This window comes from Trichomonas vaginalis, chromosome VI (genome assembly GCF_026262505.1).
Source record: "Trichomonas vaginalis G3 chromosome VI, whole genome shotgun sequence".
Lineage (NCBI taxonomy): Eukaryota > Parabasalia > Trichomonadida > Trichomonadidae > Trichomonas > Trichomonas vaginalis.
Window position 1 is genome coordinate 11,145,023 of NC_067208.1, and position 24,061 is coordinate 11,169,083.

General features: G+C 35.5%; 17 protein-coding genes and 2 pseudogenes across 19 annotated transcripts, besides 2 other annotated features; 12 read left to right on the forward strand and 7 right to left on the reverse strand.

The window, feature by feature from the left end:
- Nucleotides 1-3,118: part of a mobile genetic element that runs on past the window's edge.
- TVAGG3_0844760 lies at nucleotides 49-387 on the reverse strand (annotated as a pseudogene). The gene has a single exon. A coding segment is annotated over exon 1 (339 nt).
- On the reverse strand, nucleotides 407-559 carry TVAGG3_0844770 (uncharacterized protein; the record flags this gene model as incomplete). Its single annotated transcript, XM_051249011.1, has 1 exon — nucleotides 407-559. The coding sequence occupies one exon, from the start codon at nucleotides 557-559 to the stop codon at nucleotides 407-409; it is 153 nt and encodes a 50-aa protein (XP_051084486.1).
- On the reverse strand, nucleotides 579-980 carry TVAGG3_0844780 (uncharacterized protein; the record flags this gene model as incomplete). The annotated part of the gene is made up of 1 exon (XM_051249012.1): nucleotides 579-980. The coding sequence occupies one exon, from the start codon at nucleotides 978-980 to the stop codon at nucleotides 579-581; it is 402 nt and encodes a 133-aa protein (XP_051084487.1).
- TVAGG3_0844790 (uncharacterized protein) lies at nucleotides 1,394-1,957 on the forward strand (the record flags this gene model as incomplete). The annotated part of the gene is made up of 1 exon (XM_051249013.1): nucleotides 1,394-1,957. One exon carries the CDS (start codon nucleotides 1,394-1,396, stop codon nucleotides 1,955-1,957), a length of 564 nt encoding a protein of 187 aa, XP_051084488.1.
- Nucleotides 3,119-4,233: 1,115 nt separating the features above from the next.
- On the forward strand, nucleotides 4,234-4,557 carry TVAGG3_0844800 (uncharacterized protein; the record flags this gene model as incomplete). Its single annotated transcript, XM_051249014.1, has 1 exon — nucleotides 4,234-4,557. One exon carries the CDS (start codon nucleotides 4,234-4,236, stop codon nucleotides 4,555-4,557), a length of 324 nt encoding a protein of 107 aa, XP_051084489.1.
- Nucleotides 4,558-4,561: 4 nt separating this feature from the next.
- Nucleotides 4,562-4,804, reverse strand: TVAGG3_0844810 (serine threonine-protein phosphatase family; the record flags this gene model as incomplete). The annotated part of the gene is made up of 1 exon (XM_051249015.1): nucleotides 4,562-4,804. One exon carries the CDS (start codon nucleotides 4,802-4,804, stop codon nucleotides 4,562-4,564), a length of 243 nt encoding a protein of 80 aa, XP_051084490.1.
- Nucleotides 4,805-4,822: 18 nt separating this feature from the next.
- TVAGG3_0844820 (uncharacterized protein) lies at nucleotides 4,823-5,098 on the reverse strand (the record flags this gene model as incomplete). Its single annotated transcript, XM_051249016.1, has 1 exon — nucleotides 4,823-5,098. The coding sequence occupies one exon, from the start codon at nucleotides 5,096-5,098 to the stop codon at nucleotides 4,823-4,825; it is 276 nt and encodes a 91-aa protein (XP_051084491.1).
- Nucleotides 5,099-6,282: 1,184 nt separating this feature from the next.
- TVAGG3_0844830 (dipeptidyl-peptidase protein) lies at nucleotides 6,283-8,535 on the forward strand (the record flags this gene model as incomplete). The annotated part of the gene is made up of 1 exon (XM_001292185.2): nucleotides 6,478-8,526. One exon carries the CDS (start codon nucleotides 6,478-6,480, stop codon nucleotides 8,524-8,526), a length of 2,049 nt encoding a protein of 682 aa, XP_001292186.2.
- Nucleotides 8,536-8,997: 462 nt separating this feature from the next.
- On the reverse strand, nucleotides 8,998-9,600 carry TVAGG3_0844840 (attachment subunit-related family; the record flags this gene model as incomplete). Its single annotated transcript, XM_051249017.1, has 1 exon — nucleotides 8,998-9,600. The coding sequence occupies one exon, from the start codon at nucleotides 9,598-9,600 to the stop codon at nucleotides 8,998-9,000; it is 603 nt and encodes a 200-aa protein (XP_051084492.1).
- Nucleotides 9,601-9,702: 102 nt separating this feature from the next.
- Nucleotides 9,703-10,188, reverse strand: TVAGG3_0844850 (attachment subunit-related family; the record flags this gene model as incomplete). The annotated part of the gene is made up of 1 exon (XM_051249018.1): nucleotides 9,703-10,188. One exon carries the CDS (start codon nucleotides 10,186-10,188, stop codon nucleotides 9,703-9,705), a length of 486 nt encoding a protein of 161 aa, XP_051084493.1.
- A 472-nt stretch (nucleotides 10,189-10,660) lies between these two features.
- Nucleotides 10,661-10,954, forward strand: TVAGG3_0844860 (protein of unknown function, DUF4106 family; the record flags this gene model as incomplete). The annotated part of the gene is made up of 1 exon (XM_051249019.1): nucleotides 10,661-10,954. A coding segment is annotated over one exon (294 nt), but the record flags the coding sequence as incomplete, so codon positions are not given.
- A 1,829-nt stretch (nucleotides 10,955-12,783) lies between these two features.
- TVAGG3_0844870 (uncharacterized protein) lies at nucleotides 12,784-13,413 on the forward strand (the record flags this gene model as incomplete). Its single annotated transcript, XM_001293790.2, has 1 exon — nucleotides 12,784-13,413. A coding segment is annotated over one exon (630 nt), but the record flags the coding sequence as incomplete, so codon positions are not given.
- Nucleotides 13,414-15,377: 1,964 nt separating this feature from the next.
- TVAGG3_0844880 (uncharacterized protein) lies at nucleotides 15,378-15,608 on the forward strand (the record flags this gene model as incomplete). Its single annotated transcript, XM_051249020.1, has 1 exon — nucleotides 15,378-15,608. One exon carries the CDS (start codon nucleotides 15,378-15,380, stop codon nucleotides 15,606-15,608), a length of 231 nt encoding a protein of 76 aa, XP_051084495.1.
- A 2-nt stretch (nucleotides 15,609-15,610) lies between these two features.
- Nucleotides 15,611-16,233, forward strand: TVAGG3_0844890 (protein of unknown function, DUF4106 family; the record flags this gene model as incomplete). The annotated part of the gene is made up of 1 exon (XM_051249021.1): nucleotides 15,611-16,233. A coding segment is annotated over one exon (623 nt), but the record flags the coding sequence as incomplete, so codon positions are not given.
- Nucleotides 16,234-16,439: 206 nt separating this feature from the next.
- Nucleotides 16,440-24,061: part of a mobile genetic element that runs on past the window's edge.
- TVAGG3_0844910 lies at nucleotides 16,497-17,493 on the forward strand (annotated as a pseudogene). Its single transcript has one exon. A coding segment is annotated over exon 1 (997 nt).
- On the forward strand, nucleotides 20,980-22,077 carry TVAGG3_0844920 (uncharacterized protein; the record flags this gene model as incomplete). Its single annotated transcript, XM_051249022.1, has 1 exon — nucleotides 20,980-22,077. The coding sequence occupies one exon, from the start codon at nucleotides 20,980-20,982 to the stop codon at nucleotides 22,075-22,077; it is 1,098 nt and encodes a 365-aa protein (XP_051084497.1).
- On the forward strand, nucleotides 22,143-22,532 carry TVAGG3_0844930 (protein of unknown function, DUF4108 family; the record flags this gene model as incomplete). The annotated part of the gene is made up of 1 exon (XM_051249023.1): nucleotides 22,143-22,532. One exon carries the CDS (start codon nucleotides 22,143-22,145, stop codon nucleotides 22,530-22,532), a length of 390 nt encoding a protein of 129 aa, XP_051084498.1.
- Nucleotides 23,044-23,338, forward strand: TVAGG3_0844940 (uncharacterized protein; the record flags this gene model as incomplete). The annotated part of the gene is made up of 1 exon (XM_051249024.1): nucleotides 23,044-23,338. A coding segment is annotated over one exon (295 nt), but the record flags the coding sequence as incomplete, so codon positions are not given.
- On the forward strand, nucleotides 23,470-23,919 carry TVAGG3_0844950 (protein of unknown function, DUF4106 family; the record flags this gene model as incomplete). The annotated part of the gene is made up of 1 exon (XM_051249025.1): nucleotides 23,470-23,919. One exon carries the CDS (start codon nucleotides 23,470-23,472, stop codon nucleotides 23,917-23,919), a length of 450 nt encoding a protein of 149 aa, XP_051084500.1.

Consider the following 24,061-nt stretch of genomic DNA (forward strand, 5'->3'; position numbering starts at 1 on the left):
CGTCAACATCTTCATAAATATCATATGCCATTTGTTTTTGTTTTCCTTTCAACTTTTTGTGTTTGTTGTAAAGTTTAGAATATTTCGACTCTAAGTCAATGAGATGTTCTATAATGAACTGTTGGTCAGTGAAGTAAACTTTTCCATCTGTTGTCTCGAAAGCTCCTTCAGACTTCAATATTTTTTGTGAGAGTCTGTTTCTTTTTTGAGATACTAGCCGTTCCATTTCTATGAAAAGTGACTTTGTAGTTAGGATTTGATTTCCAGACTGGCACTTTCTATTATTGAATTTTTCTCTTCATCTGTAAGTTCTTTGACAGGTTTTGACAATGGTTCTGAACTTTTTGTTTGTGGTGTCAAATCTAAGGTTTCAACTTCTTCGGTCATTTCATCTCAGTAAAAAATTTTAGTTTGGTTTGTTTTCAACTGGTTGTTGAGGTTTTTGAAGTCGGTCTAAAACTTCCTGAGGTATAGGAAGAACTTTACAAACACGTGGTTTAAATGCTGGAAGCCGACAAATCCATCTTGAACTTATTTGTCTCAATGCTGCATTGTTCATTTCATCTCAATAAAAAACTTTACATTCCCCACGTTTGAGGCGGTTGAGGTTGGTTATTGTTTACCCACTGTTGTGCATGGTTATATCCTCTGTTAAAGAATCTTTCACCTTGGTCCATATAGTGTCCTGCTTGGTTATAGTAGTCATTTGCTTTGTTATAATAATTTCCTGCTTGTCTTCCTACATTGTCCATCCATCCTTGAACTTTTCCTCTTGTTTCAGGATTTGGAATAAGATTTGTTGCATCTCGTGCTACATCCCAACCTTTCTGTACAGTTTGTATAATAGGTTGTGCTTTCTCTTTAAGTATACCTAATGTACTCAAAATCTTCCTTCCAACTCCAAATACACCTCTGGCTATTGTTCCCACTGCGGGTAAAAATCTAGATGCAACTCCTGCTAATGCGCCAAATAAACCCATTTCTTATGGGTTAAAAAATGACGAATCCAAACAAGGACCCCTATGTTTCTAAAGCGACAAAAAAAGCACTCATGATAAAAATCTTTAGTTCAACACCAAATGCTTGGTTTATGGATATCTTGGAAAACATTCCGAGGTATAGAGAAGATGGACCACCATACTGGTTAATATTTGTTGGTCAAAACACAAGATACTGTGAAGCCATACCATTATGGTCCAAAAATATTTTAGATGTGAAAACTGCTTTGACAATATTCGTTGACAAATACCATCCAACAAAACTGACATCTGACTGTGAAAGTTCTTTCAAATCAGATGATGTAAAAAACTATCTGCGTTCAAAAAATGTAAACCAATATTTCATTGTCGACCAAAACCATTCTGCTCTTGGTGTCATTGACGGTTGTATAAAAATGTTAAGAGACTTAAACCAACCACAAGGTGGTGAAGCAAATGAAATGTCATATGACGACAAGTATAGACACTTCTCCATGGCAAAGATGAGACAAGTTTTAAATATTTACAATAACCGTAAACAAAAAGGTTTGGGAAACCACTCCCCCGAAGAAATGAAAAACAACCCTGACTTAGAGAAAGACTATATATTTAATAATTTAGTCAAAAGAGACAAACAAGAAAGAATGCCGGGCTTCAAACTTCAGAAAGGTGACAAAGTAAAAATAGAAATACCTAAACGCGACCCATATGAAAATACTATTGACTATGACAACAATGGGAACCCGACAGGTACTCACATTCGTGTTCGTAAAAATAGAAGAAAGTATACAAGAGAATATTATGAAGTTTTAGGCAAACATGGCAAAATGTACACACTGCAAGCAGAAGATAAAAATACTATTGTCAGACCTCGTTTCAAACTTGTCAAAGTTCAAGGTGGTATACTTTCAAAAACAGTTCCTAACAAATATAAGACAACTCCAGACGAATATGCTAAAGAAGTTGAAAATGACGACTAAGCAATTCTATACCATGCGTAAACTGTCATGTAAGGTGGCATGTAGTCTTTACTTTGTCCCGTTGTTTGCGTATATCCTGAAACGTGATGTGTATGGTCTCCTTCTCCCCAAGTGTCATCCCAGTAACAATTTATAGCAAACTTAACGTCGTCTTTAACATCATATCCTTTACCTTTTGTCATTCCTGACCAAACCCAATATCTATGCCTATGCCAACCTGCTTGAGATGTACTTAAATTTATGTAATGACTGTGTGCAGGTAAATTTTCACCTGAAATCGTTTTACTTCCACCTGTTTCCTTTGAAGAGTTTGCACAATACAAAAACCTGTCGACTATTTGTTCCCATACACCAACACTAAACATTACTTGAGGACCTCTTGCATCCATAGATGTATAAATAGAACCTACTGGGTTCATTAAATCAAACATATGAGATATTATAGGATTGTCCCTTTTGAACTTAAAATATAGTGCAACTATTTCTGGTTTCTTCTGGTTTGTGTCAGAATATTTTTTATAATATAATCTTATGTTTTCAGGGTATGTACAATCTTGACTATAATATTTATTTCTGTCATCTGTATAATAATATACTATTCTCGTTTTTTCTATTGCATTATATCTTTTATATCTATAATAATCTAAATATAATGTTAACTTTTGTTCATCTACATGTGGTGTTCTGACATCATCTCCATAGTCATAATAATATGGTGCTGGAGATGGGTCAGGCAATGTCATATCTGCCATTTCATAAACTCGGAAATATTTCTTTTGTTCGTCTCCATATAAGTTTAAGTAGCAGTTGTTGTCTAATGGAACTTTAACTTGTGTACCATTATTCTTTATATAGCTTACATACATTTCATTGTTATTTTTCGGAATGAGTTTATACCGTATACCATTTTTTAAGGAATGTACAAACTGCCATCTAAAATATTTATTTTCTTCATTGACAGAAAAGTCACCAACAATAGTTTCAATATTTTTTGTTCCAACTAAACTTTGGTATATTTCATTGACATATGTTTTATCTGCTTTTGTCTCTAATGTTTCTTGTAAGTTTGTAATATTTGCAATGGTATGTGTATGTCCAACGTCACTTTTCCTGTTTAAGGTTTCTTGTAAGTTTGTAATATCAGATATAGAATGTGTATGATGTTTTTGTGGATATGTTCCTTCTGTCCATGCGAAAATATATTCTTTTGTTGCATCTACATATCCAGCTATCCATGTCGAGTCTGCTTTTGTATTCCTTAACTCTGTAACACCTTTCTCAAGCTCTTTCAACTGTTGTCCATCTTCCATTAAAGCTCTGTCATGACTTGAAACCGTTTGTGCCAACATATCTACAGTTTCTTTGTCAGCTTTATTTTCAACATCCTCTTTTGTTGCATATGTTGCATTTGCTCTGTCATGTTCTTCTTGAACTTTTTCAATGACATATTCTTTGTCAGCTTTGTTGTCAACATCTGCTTTCAAAAGAAGTTCATTTATAGGTTTCTCGTTTAAAGTTCCTTTTGTTGGATTTATACAGACAGTATGGTTCTTATTGTCTTGAAATAGAAACTCATCTGTCATAGGGTTTATTGTCAGTTTTAGGTTTCCTTCTTTCAATGACTCAGATATTTTAGCATAGTTTGAAAAGTTTGTTGTGTTCTTATTTAGAGCTTGCATAATGAGTTGTCGGTTGTGTTGTATTTCTCTCATAGACGCTGTTTCATTTGACATTTTTATTATAGATAAAATATGCTTCCAATAGAAAAAGAAAATTCTAGAGTTGCTACAACTAAACCATTAGATGAACTTTTTACTAATGTCGGTCAAAAGTTTGACTTAGATACTATAAAGCATGAAGGCTATCGTTTTGACTACCCATTAAGATGGTTAAGAGACCCATCTGTTACTAAATCTATTGGCTTTCGAAGAATAAAATTTGTGTCTGTAGAAGATAAAAGTTTTCCATTTATTGTAAGGTTTCATATAGATTATATATCTGAAGGGAAACGAAAAATGTGGGAAGAAATTGAGCTAATACAAGTTGACCTTTCATCTTCTCTACAGACTGCGTTAAAAAATATAGAAGATAAAATAAATTCATGTTATGCAAAATATGCTGATGAATATGCAAATACCAATAGCACACTTTATGTGAGAATTGTATATGACAAACAAAATTCACAAGTGTCATTTCAAATCTACGAAAACAATCCAAATAAAGATGAACAAATATATACAGAATTCACTGCAATGTCATGGTATTATTTGCAAAGAATGTTAAATCAGAAAGTCGAACTTCCTTTAGCAAATATTTACAGTCGATATGCAAGAGATGAACCATATTTATTTAAAGATGTTTTCGACCAAGATGCTATTATTGTTCATGCTTCATTTTCTGGCGCCCAAAACTCTTTCTTATGCTTGGCAAATGACTTTTACGAAAAACCTACAAAGTTATACGAACCACCAAGTGGAAGTATTTCAGACTTTCAAGTATGGTTTACTACAGATGGAAGAAAAAGAATAATTCCATTATACCACGCGTTTTACTTAGAACTTAGTTTCATATACAACTACTATCGAACGATAAAAATATAACTTTTTAATACGGTTGAGGTGTTGGATTTGGTTGCCAACTAGACTGTGGTGCAGGTTCAGGCCGTTGTATAACGGGAGCTTGTTCTTCTGGTTCAGGGTCTTTAGGTATAATACCAACGAACTGACCTACTCTTTTACCAATATTTTTGACACCGTTCCATACTCCTCTTCCGACAGATTTTATTCCATTCCATATACCTCTTCCAACTCTTCTGAAGAAGTTTCCAATACTACTGAAGAAACCCATTTTACTACGTGTAAAAATCTAATGTCCACCTAGTCTTTTGCGTTTCCTGTTGAGTTCCATAGCATTCTTTAACTGGAGCTCATACATTCTGTTTCTCCTCTGGTAGAAAACATATTCTGGGTCAACTCCTGTGTTCGCGTCATCTGCATAAAGTTGTTTATATCCGACTTCAGGGTTTGTATAAAACTCTTTCCATCTCATATTTGCATACCATGGTGGCAAACCTAACGCAGCGTCATTTGACATGGCAGTTTGCATTTGTACATCTGTTGGCACTTGACCATAGTTTGCCATTGCAGTTTGTATTCTAACTTCATTTGGAATATTCTCTGGGTTTGGTTGTCCAGGTTGCTGTGCATTCGCTAAGTTCTGTGCGTCCATTTAATATTAGATAAAAATATCTCTTACGAGTACATATGCTGAACATTTGCAGGCATTGGTTCATCTTCATATTTTCTGTACTTTTCTGCCACGTCAAATAAATAAATGACACAATGGAAAAAACCTAAAACAAGTAGTCCTATTTCAAACCACATTTACTTACTAATAAAATTTCTTTATTGTGACACTTTCTCCAGTTTATAGGACCTCTCTCATATTCTATCTTGTCATATCTAAACTCATAGTCATTTATATCTTCTAGCCATTTCATGACACTTTCCAAACCACTTTTATCGGATGTAAAGTAAAAGCATGGATGGTTATGTATAACGTCTAAAGTTTCTAAAGAGTCTCTCAAAGTCCAGTCTACTTGGTATTGAAAATTTCATGTGTTATAGAACGGCGGGTCCACTATAAAGAAAACATTTTCCTTGTCTTTATATTTTTCATACAACTCTGTCCAATGACATCTCACAAACTCTATACCCTCAATATATTTTTCTATGTCCTCTTTGAAAACATTTGTATAGTTAAGATATAAAACTTTTGACATAAGTGTTTCAATGTCATGAACTCTTATAGCACTACTATATAATAGTCTAGCAGATATACTATCCCAGTCTATATATTCTGCTTTTTTCAAAACTTCTCTCACAATATCTTTCTTATCTAATGGTATACGTTCCATCTTACCTATAGGTATCTTTTCTTTCAACTCACTCAATATTTTGTTAGTGTCTGGAATATGTTTGAGACGGTCCATATAGTTGTCGAAGTCATTGCATATAATCTTTGAGTCTGGGAATATTGTATGGCACAAATGGGATATATAGAAACTTCCACCGAACAAATCTACAAATGTTAGACCATTCGGTAGTTTCTTAAGTTCTCTCAATATAATATCTTTACATCTACTCTTATTTCCAAAGAAGGGTAACGGTGGTTTTGTAAAATTCATTTATATATAATAATAAAAATGTCTTTACCCGAAAAGTGACAAAAAAGTGATAAAACATGAAAACATATATAATTTGTGAAAAGTGACACAAAAAGTGACATTTTAAAAAGTGACACTATTAATATGATGTAAATAACAACGGTTTTGGTTTTGTCACCGGCTGGTCGGCTGGGGTTCGGTCCTCCTCTTGGGTCTTGGGCAAAATTTCTTAGGGGCTAGAGGGCGCAACGCGCCTGGAAGCCCCACTCACCTGACCTGTTTTTACTAATATCTCATATGAGGACGGGATCAAAATTTTCATAATCGGTCATCTCACTTTTCAAAATCCTTTATTATGAAATCTATTCCTCCTGCCAATTTATGCACAACAGACTTCCTAATTGGTGACCTCAAAGCCCCACAATATGCTGCCGGCTTGACACCAAAAGAACTCCAATATGCTGCAAATATGATTCTTGCCCAAAATGCTGGTGCTTTAGTTCTTTTTGACCAAGTTTCCAAAGAATCAAAGAAGATTCATGCTTTCCTCAGTGCCTTCCTTACAGAAACACCAATCGAAAAGCTCAGAAACGCAGAACAAAACTCACCTCTCTTCTACTTGTTAGAATTTGCATGCGCATTCTATTACAACTCAGGAAACTATCTCGGCTTTGGTGATACAAAGTTTGTACCACGTTTAACAAAGGAACAACTCCGCGAAATCGTTAAAGAGAACGCCCACGTTTCCAAACTCCTCGACGAATGCATTGAAGACATCTACGACGTCTCCGGTCCAAAGTCACAGCTTGGATTTAACCCAGATGGATGCACAGTCTACTATCAACCAGATGATTTCACACAGAGTGAAGCAGAAGGCATCGATCAGGTTCTCAAGGCTGCAGGCGTAAGAATTGAGAACACAGCAATCATCCGTCATGCTGATAAATACGAAGTTTCAGTTGCATCAATCGAAGTCGACGAAAAAGGCCAAAAGGTCGGAACATACAACGGAAAGGATGTTTACGTTACAAAGGGACGCTCCTCAGAAGCTCTCAAGAAGGTTGTTAAGCACCTCAACGAAGCATTGAAGAACGTAGCTAACGATACACAGGCAGAGATGATCAAATGCCTTATCGAACACTTCACAACCGGTTCCGTGGCCGCCCATGTCAAATACAGTGAGCATTGGGTCAAAGATGTCGATCCAGTTGTAGAAACACATACAGGCTTCATTGAGAACTACCGCGATCCAAAGGGATGCCGCTGCGAGTTCGAAGGCTTTGTTTCATGCGTCGACAAGAACGAATCCGTCGCTCTTCATAATTTTGTCGATTCATCAGCAACAATCCTCAAATTATTACCATATCCAAAGGAATACGAGCGTGCTACATTCAATCCACCATCATACAACGCATTAAACATCTTACAAATGACATCTACAGGATATCCGATCGGAATTAACATTCCAAACTACGACGAAATCCGCTTAAACGTCGGATTCAAGAACGTCACCCTTTCCAACGTTCTCTCCTCCGTCGCTGTCCAGAAGAGTGTCTTAGGTATCCTCGATCCTTCAATCCGCGACGTATTTTCAGAGTACTGCGAGCAAGTTGAGTCTCTCGCTGTTGCCGCTGTTGCCGCCCACGAACTCTACGGCCACGGCAGCGGTCGCCTTCTCAAGCAGAAGGACATTGAAGGAGGTAAAGTAGATGATCTTCTCAACCCAGGCCGTAAAGTCGAAACTTGCTGGCCAGAAGATGGCACATCCTTCGATCAGATGTTTGGCGCTTGCTCATCAGCTTACGAGGAATGCCGTGCTGACACAACAGCTGTTTACCTCGCTTTCTTCGATGAAGTTCTCGATATTTTCAATGTGGCCAAAGATAAAAGTGTCAGGAGGAACTTCCTCTTTGTCACCATTGTCAAGATGCTTGTTGCAGGTCTCTGCTCGATGTGGTGCTACTCCGCAGAGGCTCAGAGGTGGACACAGGCACACTCCGCTGCAAGATTCGCCATCCTCAGAGCTTGCATCATGTGGGGCCGCGGTGCTGCAGAGGTTAAGAAGCTTCCTGATGGCGGATACCAGCTCTTCGTCGATATCAACAAGCTCGACGGAATCCAGGACGCAATCACAAGGCTCCTCAAGCACCTCACTTACTACAAGTCAACATGTCTTCCTGGCCCAGGAGCAGAGTTCTTCGCAGCGATGACAGCTATCGATGACAGATGGATGGCAGTGAAGAAGTTCATCGACGCACCGCCAGGGAAGAAACCTGCTTACTGCGGTGGCGTCGTTCGCGGTGAAGCTGGCAATTACAAGATTGAATCTGTTGTCCAAGACAAGGCAACACCACTCGATGTCGCTCTTACATTTGTTGAGAATATTAACCGTGCTTCTCAGTAAAAACTTTATATCATTTTTTATATATAAATCTTTTTTTATTTATTTAAATCTTGTATGATGATAAGTAATGTTGAATGAACTTTTCAATCAAGTTTATTTGCATAGAATATAAGAGAAAATCTATTTTTTAGACGACAATGATAATTTTGTCACTTTTCCAGACGACAATAATAATTTGTCACCTTTTTAGACGACAATAATAATTTTGTCACTTTTTCCAGACGACAATAAAACATCCTCAAAATTATTTCAAATCACTTTTTTTACAAAATCTGATTCATTTTGATTCAGAATAGAAAAAATTGAAAAATAAGGTGTACAAAGACCTATGTAGGTCAGGTGAGTGGGGCTTCCAGGCGCGTTGCGCCCTCTAGCCCCGGAGAAACTAGATGAGGAATGATACAAAGACCAGATGAAAAAAATAAAAATATTATAATAAAATTAAATTTTTAGTCTTAAATTGTTTTTTTTTTATTCGGTATATTCTGAATCTTGAATGTCTTGGAAATTTTCTTCTTCTTCGCTCTCTGAGGTGAGGATTTCTTCGACTTCTTCTTCGCCATTGGGAGCAACAAATCCTGCGATGAAAACTTTGTATATACCTTCTTGAGGAGTCTCTATGATGAAAGTCGTATTGTTGAGGAAATGGAACTCGACATCTTGAACAAATTGGCAACTGCTGTGTGTGAATTTTGCAATTGTGAGAGGCTTTCCTTTAGAGCCATTGGGAAAGCTTGAGATAGTTACTGTTCCTCCATATGGAACTCTGGCAGGAATATCTAAAGCAACAGTTGTTATAACGTGGAAATTGTCTAAGAATTGAGGCATAGGTTCAATGCAGTATAGTTGTTTTGACTGGTTGTCTTTTGTGTAGAAATATAAATAGAATGACCTTTCACCATGTTCATTCAATTCTTCCAAATAATTGTATGAATTTGGATATATACGGACAAATTCAGCAATTTTAACTTCTTGTAAATGCTTCTGCAAGTTCTTTGGAAACAAGTGAATGAACTGGTCAATAGCTTGCAACGCTATGAGATTGGCAGTAACGGGTAAATATGAAGCAAACATGTCAACAAGTACGCCAGGGTCTTTGATTTCGTTTTCAAGAGGCTGAATGGCATCCATGACAGCTTGAAACATCTCGTTATAATCTCGATTGTCTTCTGAACCTCACTGTTCATTTAACTTATCTAACAATTCTAACCTTTTCTTTGCGTATTTTCTACGAACTTTCTCTGAAAGAGGAGTGTCGCTATCTTGTGTGTCTTGAATTTGAGACTTAAATTGTTTGCTAAAGGCGAGATATCGTGTTTGCGACCTAGTGGTCATTGCAGAATGTGTTTCTGTATGTTCGATTGGATGTGTTTCTGTATTTTCGGGTGGTTGTGTTTCTGTATGTTCGATTGGAGTCTGATTGGTATGAACTTCTTCTGAAAATGCTTCTGTTCCGATAGTTGTTGTTGCCTGACCTGTTGGCTGAGTTGTTTCTTTGTGCAAATGCATATTGTCCAACAATTTGTTTGCAATTGTATGAGGAAGTTGCTTTGGTATTATAGGAGGTCGTAAGGGTTTTGAGAATGGTGAGACATAAGTTGTAGGAACTTTAACTGCAGAGGGAGTCAACGAATTGTTTGCGACACTTGTTCTTCCTTCCATTATGAAAAATGAACTGTTTTTTTCGGACCACTCATAGAAAAGTTTAAAATAAACCGTTTTCGTCAACGGAGACCCCATCTATTTTTTTATTTTATTGAAAAGTCTCCGTTGGAAAAACGGTTTATCTCAAATATTGAATGAACTATAAACGTTTTTTGTTTTCTATATATACTTTTTTGTCCAACGGTAAAACTTTTTACACAACGGTTTTTGAGAGTCGTCGCCGTTGACTTTTTTGTAGAGCACTCAAAATAGTATAACTTTGTCCGGACAAGTAAGGGTCTATCGTCGCTACAGGAAAAGTTACAGGCGTTCCAAGGAAGTATACTTTGAGAAGCCTTTTCTCCCTTATAGAATGAGATAGGACGGTTATTTTACAAAACCGACAACACTTTGACCGAGTAGTTTTTTGTGCTGAACAAAAAGTGTCATATAAACATCTGTCAAAAACCGCTTTTTAACTTCACTTAAAATGCCACGTAAGCTACGTAATAATATACGTAAGAGGAAGGGAGCATTGAAACACCCAATAGTAAAACTGACACCACAACAACAGTTGCAACAACAAATGATGAATGACCCCACTATGTTGCAACAAATGTCAAGCAACCCTATGCTTTTAAACCGAGTTATTGGTGCACAGAGTGGAGGTTTAAGAGCGGCACTTTTAGCGAAAATGGCAGGCTATGGTAGAGCTGCAGACGGAACAGCTTATAACCCTCAAAGTCAAATGAATTTGAGTTCACTCAAAAATCAAATAACAGATGTCAAAAAGTCAAACATAGACATACAGAAACAAATAATGAAAACGAAAAGAAACTAGAATATGACAGACACACAAAGAAACTCAATGAGTTAAACGTAGAGAAAAAGAAGAAAGAAGAACAACTGAAAGAACTAAGTACAGAGGAATATGCGAAAAAAGTGTCAGAAAAAGCAGCAGAAGTAGCAAAAATGGAACAAGATGTTATAAATTTGAAAAACCATACTACTCAATATAAAGTACTGAAAGATGAAGAGATAAAACAAAAAGCCATGAAGACATATATGGATAGCGATGAGTATAAAAAAGAAGTTGAAGCAAATGTAAAGGCAGAAAAACTTTTACAGTTGCAAAACCAAACCGTACAGTATGAAAACTTAGCACAAGAAAGTAAAAATAACGCGCAGCCATGCAAAAGGCAATGAAAAGCGCAGAATATATAAAAGCTAATAATGACTGGTTAGATGCCCAAGCCAACGCTAAAGCAGCCCAACTTATAGGGTCAATAAGGACAAAAATACAAGCGGATGAAGACAGTTCAAATGAAGCTTTAATGAATGCTGACTTTAAGAATGCCTTCGAAGCTCTTCATAGTAAGGTGAAACTAGTGAACGACTTCTCATCTGGAAAGAAACTGAAGTCTGAAGGTTTCGACAAAGAGTTAAGAGAAGTAGCACAAAATATGACGAAAATAACAGATGCAGCAACGTGACAGGCAGTTCAAAGTGCCTATGACGCCGTTAGAGCAGCTGTTGTGGGAAGTCAAGAAAAAGAGTTACAACAGACCAAAACAGACCTAGTAAATGCTTTCTTAAAAACGAAAAGTCAGGTAGGACATTATGCTGCAGATGGAACATATGTGCCAGCTGGTGGAACTTATATACCACCAAACCCTCCAAGAGAAGCACCTGCACCAGGACTACCTAAAATATTCATGTGATTTTATCCCAAGCATATGGGGATTCTAAATTTTTGTCCCTATCGTTATCCCAATTGAATTTTTTTTGGAATTTAAAATTTTTTTCTGCATGTAAACTTAAATTTTAATTTTTACCACTAAAATGCAATATTTCAACAAATTAATGAGTAATAATATTTTAATTTATAATAATTATTATAAATCTCCTCAATTTAATGTAATTATTGTATTAATTTTTGTTGAAAATATAAAATCTTCAAGTAAATGATGTGAATTTAATATTTTTAGAATGTTGTTTAATTGTACTATATTATGCATGTAAAATTTTGTTACAATACATTTTATATGGGATCCCCATTGCCCAATTGAGAGAAAATGAGTAGGTGCCAAAAGTGCTTACTCTTAAACAACCGTCGGATTTCCGGGTGAAATCGTGACACACTTTCGTCTTTCGTAGGCAGTGGTGGTTGTTACAAAAGGTAACTTCGAATGTAGCGTGAAATCTGCAAAAAAAATTCTGAAATTTGAATGGAGAACACAAAAATTGAATAGTTTACGTCAATAAAAAAGAGAAAAATGAAGCCAATGTGTCTCGAACCTAGGACTTAGAGCAGCAATCCCACTGTTTATCCCATTACACTACATGCATCTCTCACCTCAGTGAATGAGATCAACTATATGATAACTTTTTCCCCATTATATTCTTGTGGAAAAGTGACAAATAGCAACTTTGACCCTCTCTCGAGAGAAAATTGAGAGGTGGGATTGGGCTAGCCCAATTCAAAATATCCCAGGTGGAAATAAAAAATTAACAATTCAACATAAAAAAGCATCTTAAATAATAATGATAAAAAAATTTTGTATGAATTTCAATCAAATTTGTTTTTATTCAACTTAAGAAATCACTTCATTAATGAAAGAAGTCGGGTTCACAACATATCCCGATCTTGAAACGAAACAACATGTTTACATGCGATATAAACATGAAGGTAGTCCCAAGTGGTATGTAAAATGCAATGAACTTGTGACACGATCTGATGGCGTAGTTTGCCGGTGTTCAATGCAAGAACAAAGGGAGGATCATTATAAAAACTGGCTTAAGACTCATGTTCACACATGTCAGGCCGGAGAAGCATTATCGCAGCAAACATTACTTGACTACTACAATAAAGGTAAACAGCCAAATGATCCAATGTTGGATTTATCGAATGTATACGATGAAATGACCATTTTTACCGGTAAGTTCAACCTTGCCTTAGACACATTTGCATCCCCAGAATTCACGCATGTTGCAAAGATTTTCATTATGTTCACAATATATCAAATGATGAACAAATACAAACAACTTCAGTCAGCTAATATCAATCCGGAAAAACTTGCTGACAAATTATATAAGCCTATTACACGTGATGAGATCCGAAATAGAATGATTGCTATTGCTAACAGCATACACCTTGCTAAAGTTCTCGAATTCGCCAAAAAAGCATACACTTGTGTCGCCATCGATGAAGGCAAGACACATGATTACCACAATCTTGATTTTGTCTTAACAAATCCGTTGGAGCAAATGAAGCCATACCCAGTAGAGGCGATAGATATGAAGGATGGCCAGACAAGTCAGGATTATAAATCCGCAATAACAGCAGGATTTAACAGAATTGACATTAGGAAAGTCAAGATAGGTAGTGTGGTAGTTGACGGAGGACCAGCACAGTTAAAATGCTTCAAAGATACTTGGAATGATTCATTCTATCATGACAGAGATCCAAAATACTACAAGATATTGCTTATTCCCTGTTTGTGTCACAGAATCCACAACAGCTATCAATATATTGCTGGCAAGAACAACCAGTTACAAAGTTTAGTAAAGGATGTGCACAGAATTGCAGAACTTTGTCGCATTCATGCTGACGATATAGGTGCACAATGTCCACAGCATGTATCCACCAGATGGATATATGACTATAATATATGTGTCTTTATTCTTAAGTACGAAAACAAAATCAAGCAATATATAAATGTAGATCACGATAAAATCGTACAATTGAAAGATTGTTTAGCTGTTCTTAAAAAGCTAATCTTAGTATTCGAATCGGATAAGGCATTGTTGGCAAATTGTTACATTTGGCTTCGTAAAGCCATATCAGCTCTCAATCTTTTGACATCCAATTTGCATAATGCATTCGGATCCATCTTGGCATCTTCATTGGATAGCTATACCTTGGACTCTGACTTTGGTGGGCTATGGTGTTTATTCTCTCTCACGCCGAGAGGAAGGTTCTACTTCCATAGAAAGTTTGTTAAAAACGAAGAAGTAGAAGATTTGGCCGATCCCTTGAGTTCCTTTCAAAGTGAGCATATTCCTGATAAAGATCCGGCAGAAGATTTACAGGACATTTACATGGATTCTATTTTTGAGGAAGGTAACACAAACGCTGTAATTGATGTAACAGATGAAGGCACATTTCGTAGAATTGTCGAATCTGATGATCAACTTAGGCTTACATTGCAAGATGTACGCGAGGATAATCATCAGACTGCCGAAAATGATCTAACAGCAGCTAAAGATTACCTCAAGCGCATTTTGGTTCAATTCCGATTGAACGAAAGACAAAAAACGCTTGTACTCTCGTTATATAATACGTTCATCAATAAGGAATCAGACATCTTTGAGAACGATCTGATGGACGAGGCACAAAATTATGCTTGGGAAGAGATCTCGCATAGAATTGGAGAAAAATCCATCCTTGCGGAAATAGCATTACGCTTGTTATGTTCATCTCCTTCGGAGGCAACACGTGAACGTAATATCAAAGCACAAAGGTTAATTTTGAACGTTAGGCGGTTAAGATCCAAGAAAAACTTGTTAAATAGCCGTCATATCTTAATGGCAACTAAATGAAATAAACATTTTGTTATTATTTATTTTTCAATATTAAATAGCCATTTTCTTCACAAATATTTCAATGTGTTTTTACAACAATTTAACATTCAATAATTTATAATGAATCGTTCTCTTTCATTAAACATTAATTAAAACCTCCGGTCATGAATATTTTTTTTGTTATTATTATTTTGTAATTTAAAATCTAATAATATATAAGAGTAATATTTATTATTTTATATTTTAATTTGTTATGATAATCTTTATATTTACAATTTATAAAGCACCGATCCACAGATAATATAGTTCAGTGGTAAGAGTCATAGTATAAGCCTTAAGTTCCCCAGTTCGACCCCAGGGCCTTTTCGTTTTTTTTCTTTTTAGATTTTTTTTCTGAAGTTTATTTTTAAGGTTCTCGTTGGCGACCCCCCGTTCACCAAAAAAATTTTTGATTTTTGCTGGCGACCCCCCTTCGCTCGATATTTTTTTTGTGAACGGGTCGCCAGCAAAAAAAAGATGTCAAAATTTATCCCAAAAATTTTAAAAAAATCGAAGAAAGTGCATCCCAGGGATTATAAAATTTAAGTTTTCACATCTCTAACCTAAAACATTTACATCGTCACATGGACACAGACACAGGCATGCACCAAAACCAACACAACAACCAACAGTTCAAAATCCAGCACCACAACAACCAACACAACAACCAACAGTTCAAAACCCTGCACAGCAACCAACAGTTCAAAACCCTGCACCACAACAACAACCAACAGTTCAAAACCCTGCACAACAACAACCACAAACAGAGCAAGGACATAAAAGAAGTAGAGAAAAAGGAAACCAAGAATTCTTAAAAATGCTTAAGGAAAATTATGGTTACCCAGATACTCTTGACTTTAGTGACAGATATAAAGAAGCTATTAGAAAGTTCAAGGAAGGAAATACTGACCCGAACCTATTTAGCTTTATGGTTCAGCATCAAATCGGATATAATCTCAAACCTGGAAAATACAAGCTCGCAAAGGGATATGATTTAATAGCATATCATCCAAATGACATGGATGAATTTACTCCGAGATATTTGATGTCAGAGCTAAATGATAATTCAACTCTCTTCATGAAACGTGTAAAAAATAGAGACGGAACGAAAGAAGAAAGGGTTATGAATGCGGATGACTTAGAAAGGGAATTCGTTAAAAACGGTCTCGGAATATATGAAATGCCAGCAGATGAGGTACAAGAAACTCAACAGGAAGAAGTTCAGATACAACCAGACATGGAAGAAATAGTTCAGCAACAACAGCTAGAAGAGCCTGAAGGAAACGAACAAGTCCCTCCTTTGGAAACTAACTTCACAGAACTAGATGAAGATTTGGAACAGCCGAAAAATCTTGACCCTCAACAAGAGTATGAGGTGAATATGGAATCTTTCCAAGAGTCTAAGAAAAATTCGGCTGACATAGTAGAAGAATATCGAAAAATGTTCACCGACATACAAAAGACTCCAACATCAGATGAAAATATTCAGCATAGAATGGAAGAACTGAAAGATAATGTACACAAATACAATAATCCTTTTTACTTACGACCATATAACGTTCAATCTTTGGCTGAACTCGTGTGAAAATAAAAGGTTAAATTTCAACAAAACATATAGAAATGAAACATTGTTTAAAGTTCATTCAGAACCTAACCAATATGGAAACAAACCTACTTTTGTTTCTGCAGACTATGGAACTACAATGAGATGGGGTCATAAAGCTAATCCGGATAGGTGGTTCATAAACTTACAACCTCAATTCCAAGAAGTTGTAGACGCAATGGAAGTGAATGGTGAACCAGATATAGCTGGTATTTTCAGCGCGGCTTTAATGCCATTGAAAGATATGAAACATGCAGATATTTTGGACCAGTATGAAATGAACATGGCTGAGGGAAATATAACACCTGACGTTCTAGAACATTTATCTCAAAGAACTACACAGAACCATAGAGATGGTATATTTGGTGAAGAGTTTAGAAAGAGGTTAGGGAGAGAGAAGGAAGAGAACCTATTGTACATGACCTTGCAAACGAAAGTTTGCAAAATGTCATAAAAACTTACTTGCAGACAATGAACCGAGAAGGGATGAAATTTAAGAAAACTCAAATGGACAGTACCAAATGAAATGTTAGTATTGAAAAACATGTTCCATGACAAAATAAAACCAACTACAGAAATAAATGACGCAAGACTGAAACGTTGGGTAAAAGCTTTCCCATTCACAAAAGATATTATTGGTAACATGGAAAGAAAACCAGAATGGCTACAAAAACATATATTTGGAAACGAGCTTATTCCATATGGATAAGCTCTGTTTGAAGAGCTTGAACCGGAAACTCAGGAAAGAGTCATGCAAACAATAAGCGAAGACTCAAATACAAACTATGACAAAATCTTTCTAGGATATAGGTTACCTGAGATGGGCGACCAGAGCCCAAAGGCAAAAAGGACATGGGAAATTTACAACATACTAGGTGAACATGAGGCAAAGATGCTACAACTTGAAGCAGAGGGCAAGTTACCAAAAGCGACACCAAAGAAGAAGAGAAGAGTAGAACAAAGTGAAGTAGTGAAGAAGTAACTTCATCTAGTGAAAGTAGTGGCAATGAAGGAAAAAGAAGAGTTAAAGATTCAGTTAAAAACTCAGCCAGGAAGAAAGTAAAGCTTGGTCCGAGTGGGTTCTATATTACACATAAATCCAACTATTCTATATTTTTACCCATATGAAATGTACGCCGCTCAGAATATAACGCCAACAGTTTTGGATGCCATGAACGGAAATGTTTCCGAATGGATAACGAATGCGACAATGCCATTAGAAGGTCAGAAAAGTTCCTGGAACTTACGAATATACAACTGCTGTTTCTTATGGAAATGTAGGTGAGTTTGGAGAAGGTTTTCAACAACAGTAGATATTGCTTGCGACAGGTTTCACATTATTTCTATTGACAACTCATTCTTATACGTGGAACAAGACATTGAAATAAACCTTCTGCCAAGTTGTCTGACAAGAAAGGTTGCAATGGAATTTTCTATGTCGGATACCAATATGCTCCAGAAGTTTTCATGGATATAAGATATATTCTAACTCTGACTTAGTTCAAACAGTAACATGGGCAAACTATGAATGGTTCGCTTGAGAAACTCAGTACAACCACAAGCTAGAGAACAAACGACCAGTATGCAAATATTGAGAAAATAAGAAGACTTGACCCTAACGTTCCAGGAGTTTATGTTAACCTTTCTGGACAAACTGCAGCAGCAGTAACCAAAGTAAAACTGAAACTTAGAGTTCCTTTGTCATCTTTCCTCATCTTCAGGTTTTTAAGATACTTGCCAAACTGGGCAGAAAAAATTTCTATCGAACTTACTCCAAGCAAAAATAACTTAGTCATTGCACCAACACAAGACCCATTCACTATTACAGACGTAAAGGGAGCAAATAAAACATCATTCGCCGAATTTTGCAAAGACAAAGTTGACTTAGACTTTGGTTTCTCAAACTTCAACAATGAAGTAAACTATTATTTCAATGCTGCTGGAACTGCTTGGACCCAGTTAAGTTCACATGCGAAAATTTGAATGCAAGAGAATAGAAAGCAGACTTGCAGTCTATATGTTGGACCCAGATATTTCAAATGCTTTAGCTGCCAAATATATTGCAGTTCCACTTATGTTCCCTATACACCAAATATCTGTCAAAGACTTTGCAGGTGAAGTTGGAAACCAAAGTGCTGACCCAGGTGCAAGAACAGATATTGCTTTAACAACTGCAATGAAACATGCAGATACTATGTTTGTACTGTTCAGACGAACTATAAATGACTATTCTTGTTTCTACAACCCTGGTATTAAATATCATATAAACATAGATGGCAAATATTATCCAAGAGAAGAATATTCTACAGTTGAGGATATGAGGTCATACAACTTGACATTAGATGCTATGAACTTTAACAACAACTTCACAACAACTATTAACCCTGAAATGCAAAGTTCTATTATGCCATATGTGAAAGTATGGACTCATACAGGAGGTCAAAAAACTCAATATACAAATGGAGACCGTTCAAACTTTTGGCTTGGCATTCCATTTGCTGACTCAGAAGACTTTATGGTGGTATTTCAACTGTTGGTACTGTACAAATACAATATACTGGTGACAGAGACGGTCCAGATGAATTGAGAGCAAAGAAGTTTACAAAACCAATAGCACTCTTCACGGAAGATGCTCTTTTGAAGATTCGTTCGATGAAACCTGCTGGAGCTCCTCAGATTGGCATAACGACAGCTTCCATCGAGCAGATTTTGGCAGCAGGTCAGTAAGTTGTTCTTTGACACTTTTCTCACCATCGTAAATAGTTATGACACCTGTTTTGACATAATATTGTATTATAAACTTTCCTTTAGTAATATCGGTCAGTTTTGAAGTTATATTTTTGTCTGCTTCAAGAACTTTCACCATTTCAGTTATACCAACTTTCTTTGCTTTATGAAAATATTTAGGTTCAGCAAAGACTGCTATTCTATAACATTTTCCATTGTTTGTGTAAAGAACTATTCTGTCAATGAACTTGTATTGTTTGTGTGTGTAAACTTTGTTTTGCTTCAATTCGAAGAGATACTCGAATGCGTCCATATTTTTATTCTAAGTAAAATGTCATTTCCAAAAAATAGAAGCGTAAGTGTTTCAAAAGGTTTAATGGCGGTGGCAGATGTGAAGTTAAATTCACCAACTCAAACAAACAGTCAAAGTGTTATTGTCAATGTCAAAGACAGAGATGTTGAAGTGGGGAAACCATACGAAGACGAAGATGGTATAACAATTGTTCTGTAAAAGAACCAACATATCCTGAAGTTAACAGAGACTTAAGTTCTGTTGCAGATATTCGAAACGACTACCAACAACTGAAAGACAAACTTCAAACTCAGGAGAAGATTTGCCAAGCTTTAAGTATAATGTTAAACTTGGTCGAACACAACCCTGTAAAAGTGAACTCATATGTCATTGCACCTCATGAAGTTTTGAAAGAACTATTGAAACTTTTGACAGAGGCAGACGATATAAACATCAAAGAAATAGAACCCGACATGTTGCTGTGGTGTTTCATATAATGTCATTGACAAGATATACGTTATGAAAGGAGGTGAAACGTTGAACTTAAATATAGTTTCCCAGACGTTATAAAAATATTTGACGACCACAACATTTCATTAAAGTTTATTTGCTAAGTAAATGGCAAAGACATAATGGTTTATACTATTACGACTAAAAACCCTGAGTCATATAATTCTATAACAACAAACTACAAAGTCCTCAAGGACGATATTGTAAACTAACCTTAAACACAATGACGACTAAAGCCTGTTTTGCTCTTTTGACACTAGAAGACTTTATGTTGTGAATGGTAAAAAACTCCTTTAAGATACTTACTCAGATATGCCACCAACAGGTTTTTTGACTTATTTAATACTTTAAGTACGGGTGTAACATGTGCTGCAACTAGAGCAGGTTTCATTATGTTTGGATGTCCGACTGAGTTTACTATTAATGATATGAGCTATAATACAAAACTTATTTCTGGTTTTTTACTACCAACAGTTTCCTATAACAGGAAAAGGTGTCATACAAGGAATGTCTATTCCATTGACATTAAGCACACCAATCTTATATATTGTTTCAAACTTAGGTTCAAAGTGTTATTCGAATGTCGACAGAAACTATTATGACCAAAAGACTTATGCGTATAAACAATACATTCTCTGCTGGTTTGCCTATTGTTCATTCGAATGCAGAATTTTCAACCTTAGTGAACTCAAACACTTTGGCAAGTATAACGTTGACATTAGTTAACGCAAACTTTGTTCCTGTAAAACTTTTATGTCCTATGTATTTGTCAATGACGGCAGAAAGTTTCGAATTGGAAGATGCAACTGGTGAAAGTATTGTATTACAAGAACAACTTCAACAACAAATAGCTCAAGAACAACAAATGCAATGGAACAAGTCAAGAATAAAAAAATAATTTTTTTATTTTTATAAAAATGTACAGAATAGATGTTTCAGATTTTTATGACTTCCAAGCATTCAGAAATATGCGTCCATTTCGAGACTATAACAAAGCAGTCGAGAATTTGAAACGTTTAGTCATTTATGTCGACTCTGCCCCAGAATGTTATGTATGAAAGAATGGGATGTAGTCTTTAACAAACCTAAAGCGACAATAGTTTCAGAACAAGAATGTAGACAGAAACTTAAGAAAATAAAAGTCGTACAAGTTGGCATGAAGATGTTAGATGCTTGGGATATCTTATTGTCAAAGTTAGAAGATTTTTCAGTTCGTGGTATAAAGTTTTATACACCATCTCCAAACTTCTATTCTATCTTCACTGGATATAAATATGAACAAGTAGAATGGAAAGAAAATATTATAGAAGCTTGGTTAGACCATGTCAAAGAAATTATATGCAATGGAAACGAAAAGGTTTATGAGTATATCTTATGTTGGTTTGCAAACATCTTACAACATCCAAGTGCTAAGAATGAAACTGCTCTCATTATAATTGGAAAACAAGGAACAGGTAAGAACACATTCTTTACAGATATCTTATGCAAACTGTTAGAAGGTTATTCGAACCCTAATATGACAAACTTAGAAAACATCTGTGGTAAATTTAACTCTTCAATTGAGAATATGAAACTTATAGTTTGCAATGAACTTCAAAGTATAGATACAACAAAGGTTTTAAACTCAGATGCTTTGAAGAGTCTTATAACAGATAAAGTTGGAGTTGTTGAAAGAAAGTATAAAGACTCAAGAGTTTGTGAGAATGTTGCAAACTTCATTATGGTTTCAAACAATGCTGTTCCGATGAAGTTAGAAAGTTCTGACAGAAGATATGTAGTTGTCAGAACGTCAGATTCTCATATGCAAGATACTGAATATTTTGACGCTTTGTCAGAATGTTTGACATCTGACTTTTACAACCACTTGTTCTCATATTTCATGACATTAGATATTTCTAAGTTCAATCCAAGACAAATTCCACATACCGAAGAGAGACAAACATTGTTAGAAGCAAACAAGAGTGTTTATGAACTGTTCATAGAAGAAAGCGACATTGTGTCATTAGATGAAAGGTCTTTATATGATGAATATAAACAATATTGTCAAGAGTATGGTTATATGCCAGCGTCTAAACGAACATTCTTGGCAAATGTCAAAAGTCTTTTAGACGTACAGAATGGTGTATATACAAAGAAAATTTTTTCTGAGTAAATTTAAAAAAAATATTTTTTTATTCTGAAGAAAAGATGGCAAAATTCATCTCAGTAAACAAGTATATGAATGAAGTCAAAGATAAGTTAGAACCATTCACATATTTGACTGTTTACTTCTACCATTTTGAAAAGTCTTCATTCAGCAAAGTTTGGAACATCGAACCAGTTAAGTTTGCTATTGTGACTAAAAATGGTGCGAAATTTGAAGACTTAGACATAGAAGGTTTGTTAACAGTCAAAGAAAGTTTTGACAGAAGGTTCTCAAACCTTAAAGAAGGCAAAGCATACAAACTTGTTATACCTTATGAACCAAAGAAGACAGACGACTATGAATATTATGAGTCTAAAGTTGTAGAAGTTCAAGGTAAATTGGGTAAAAAGATTTTAGAGTCTAAGCCAGTGTTTACTCCTAAAGAGGAAGAGAACATTGACATTGACCCAGAAATGTTCTAAAAATAAAATTTTATTTTTACATGTCAAATTTCTTCTTCGGTGGAACTGGCTCTGGTTCAGGTTCTTTCTTCTCTTCTTCTACTTTCTTTTCTTTATTTTCTCTCTTCTTCTTTTCTTCTGGAGTTATGTCAAATTTCTCCGAACCATATTTATGTAAAAGTTCTATGTCCTTTAATAGCTCTTCTATTCTGTTTTCTATTTCATCTTGAAGAAAAGCGCATGTGTCTTCTTTGCATTCTAAGAACTTTTGTTGGACTTCATCTTTCCAATCGGCGTCATCTCTGTCAACAAGTCTGTCATTGACAAATTTTAAGACTGCTCTTTGTAATGTTTTATGGTTCTTGTCATATTCCTAGAAACAGAACTTTAGAACAAATTCACCTTTCTTGTTTACACTATGTAAGATTTTATGGTCGACAGATGTTTTGCTGTCAAAAAGTTTGTCTCGAATATAGATAGCGAAATCGCTAGACATTTTCTAAAAGATAAAAATTTTAATTTTTCTAAAAATATGTTAGAAAAAAAGTTTGCTGACATTGACAAAAAATTTGAGAATGTTTTAAACAAGAACAAGAGGAAGTTAGAAAATGCTCAGATAAAACCCATACATGACAAGTTCTTATTTGCTCAGAATGGTATAACAGGTCTAATTGCACCACCTGGGTCGGGTAAGATTTTCACTTATCTTAAAATGGCTGCACAACAACAAGAACTAGATGAGAAGAACCCATTCTATGAGTTAGTTGTCATTTGTAGTACTTCGGGTCAATTTGACCAAACCGTCAATTCGTTCAAAGATATTATAAAGAAGTCTAAGTTAGTATGTATAAAGGATACTGAGTTGTTAGATTGGATAAAGAAGTACCAAAGAAGAGTTTTGAAATATAATGCTATAAATGAGTATATAAATTCTAAGTTTAAAGACCCAAATGAGGAAATGCAGAGAATATTAGAGAAGAAACACTTCAGAAACAAACAGAAAGAGATAGAATACATTTCGAAGAAATTGCAATCTTACGATTGGAAAACGTACCCTCACAGATGTCTTCTTATCTTAGATGATTTCGCCTCTCATCCTTTGTTAAAGAATAGAGAACAAGACATGTGTCGAATTCTTAAGAAGCTCAGACACTTTAACATCTCAGTTGTCATTTGTGTACAGACAGCAAAGAGTTTAAGTAAGGATGTTAAAAGAATACTTACTGACATAATACTTTTCCCCGGATTGTCCGAAGACGATTTCATGGAACTTATGAAAGAGTCCATGGCAGGTAAGTTTGACAGACATGAACTATGGGAGAAGTACAAAGTCATACAAGACCCTCATACTTCTTTCAGAATTCATATCTACGCAAACAAAGTTCAAATTGTAAAAAGTCAAGCTTGAAAAATGTAAGTGTTTAGTCTTAGTAAGATGGTAACTTCTTAAAGCAAATACCATTGCTGAGTTTTATGTACGTGAAGAGAAGTACAATGAATTCAATTATGAGTACAACTGCAATGACAACTAAGGCAACTATTTTTGTCTT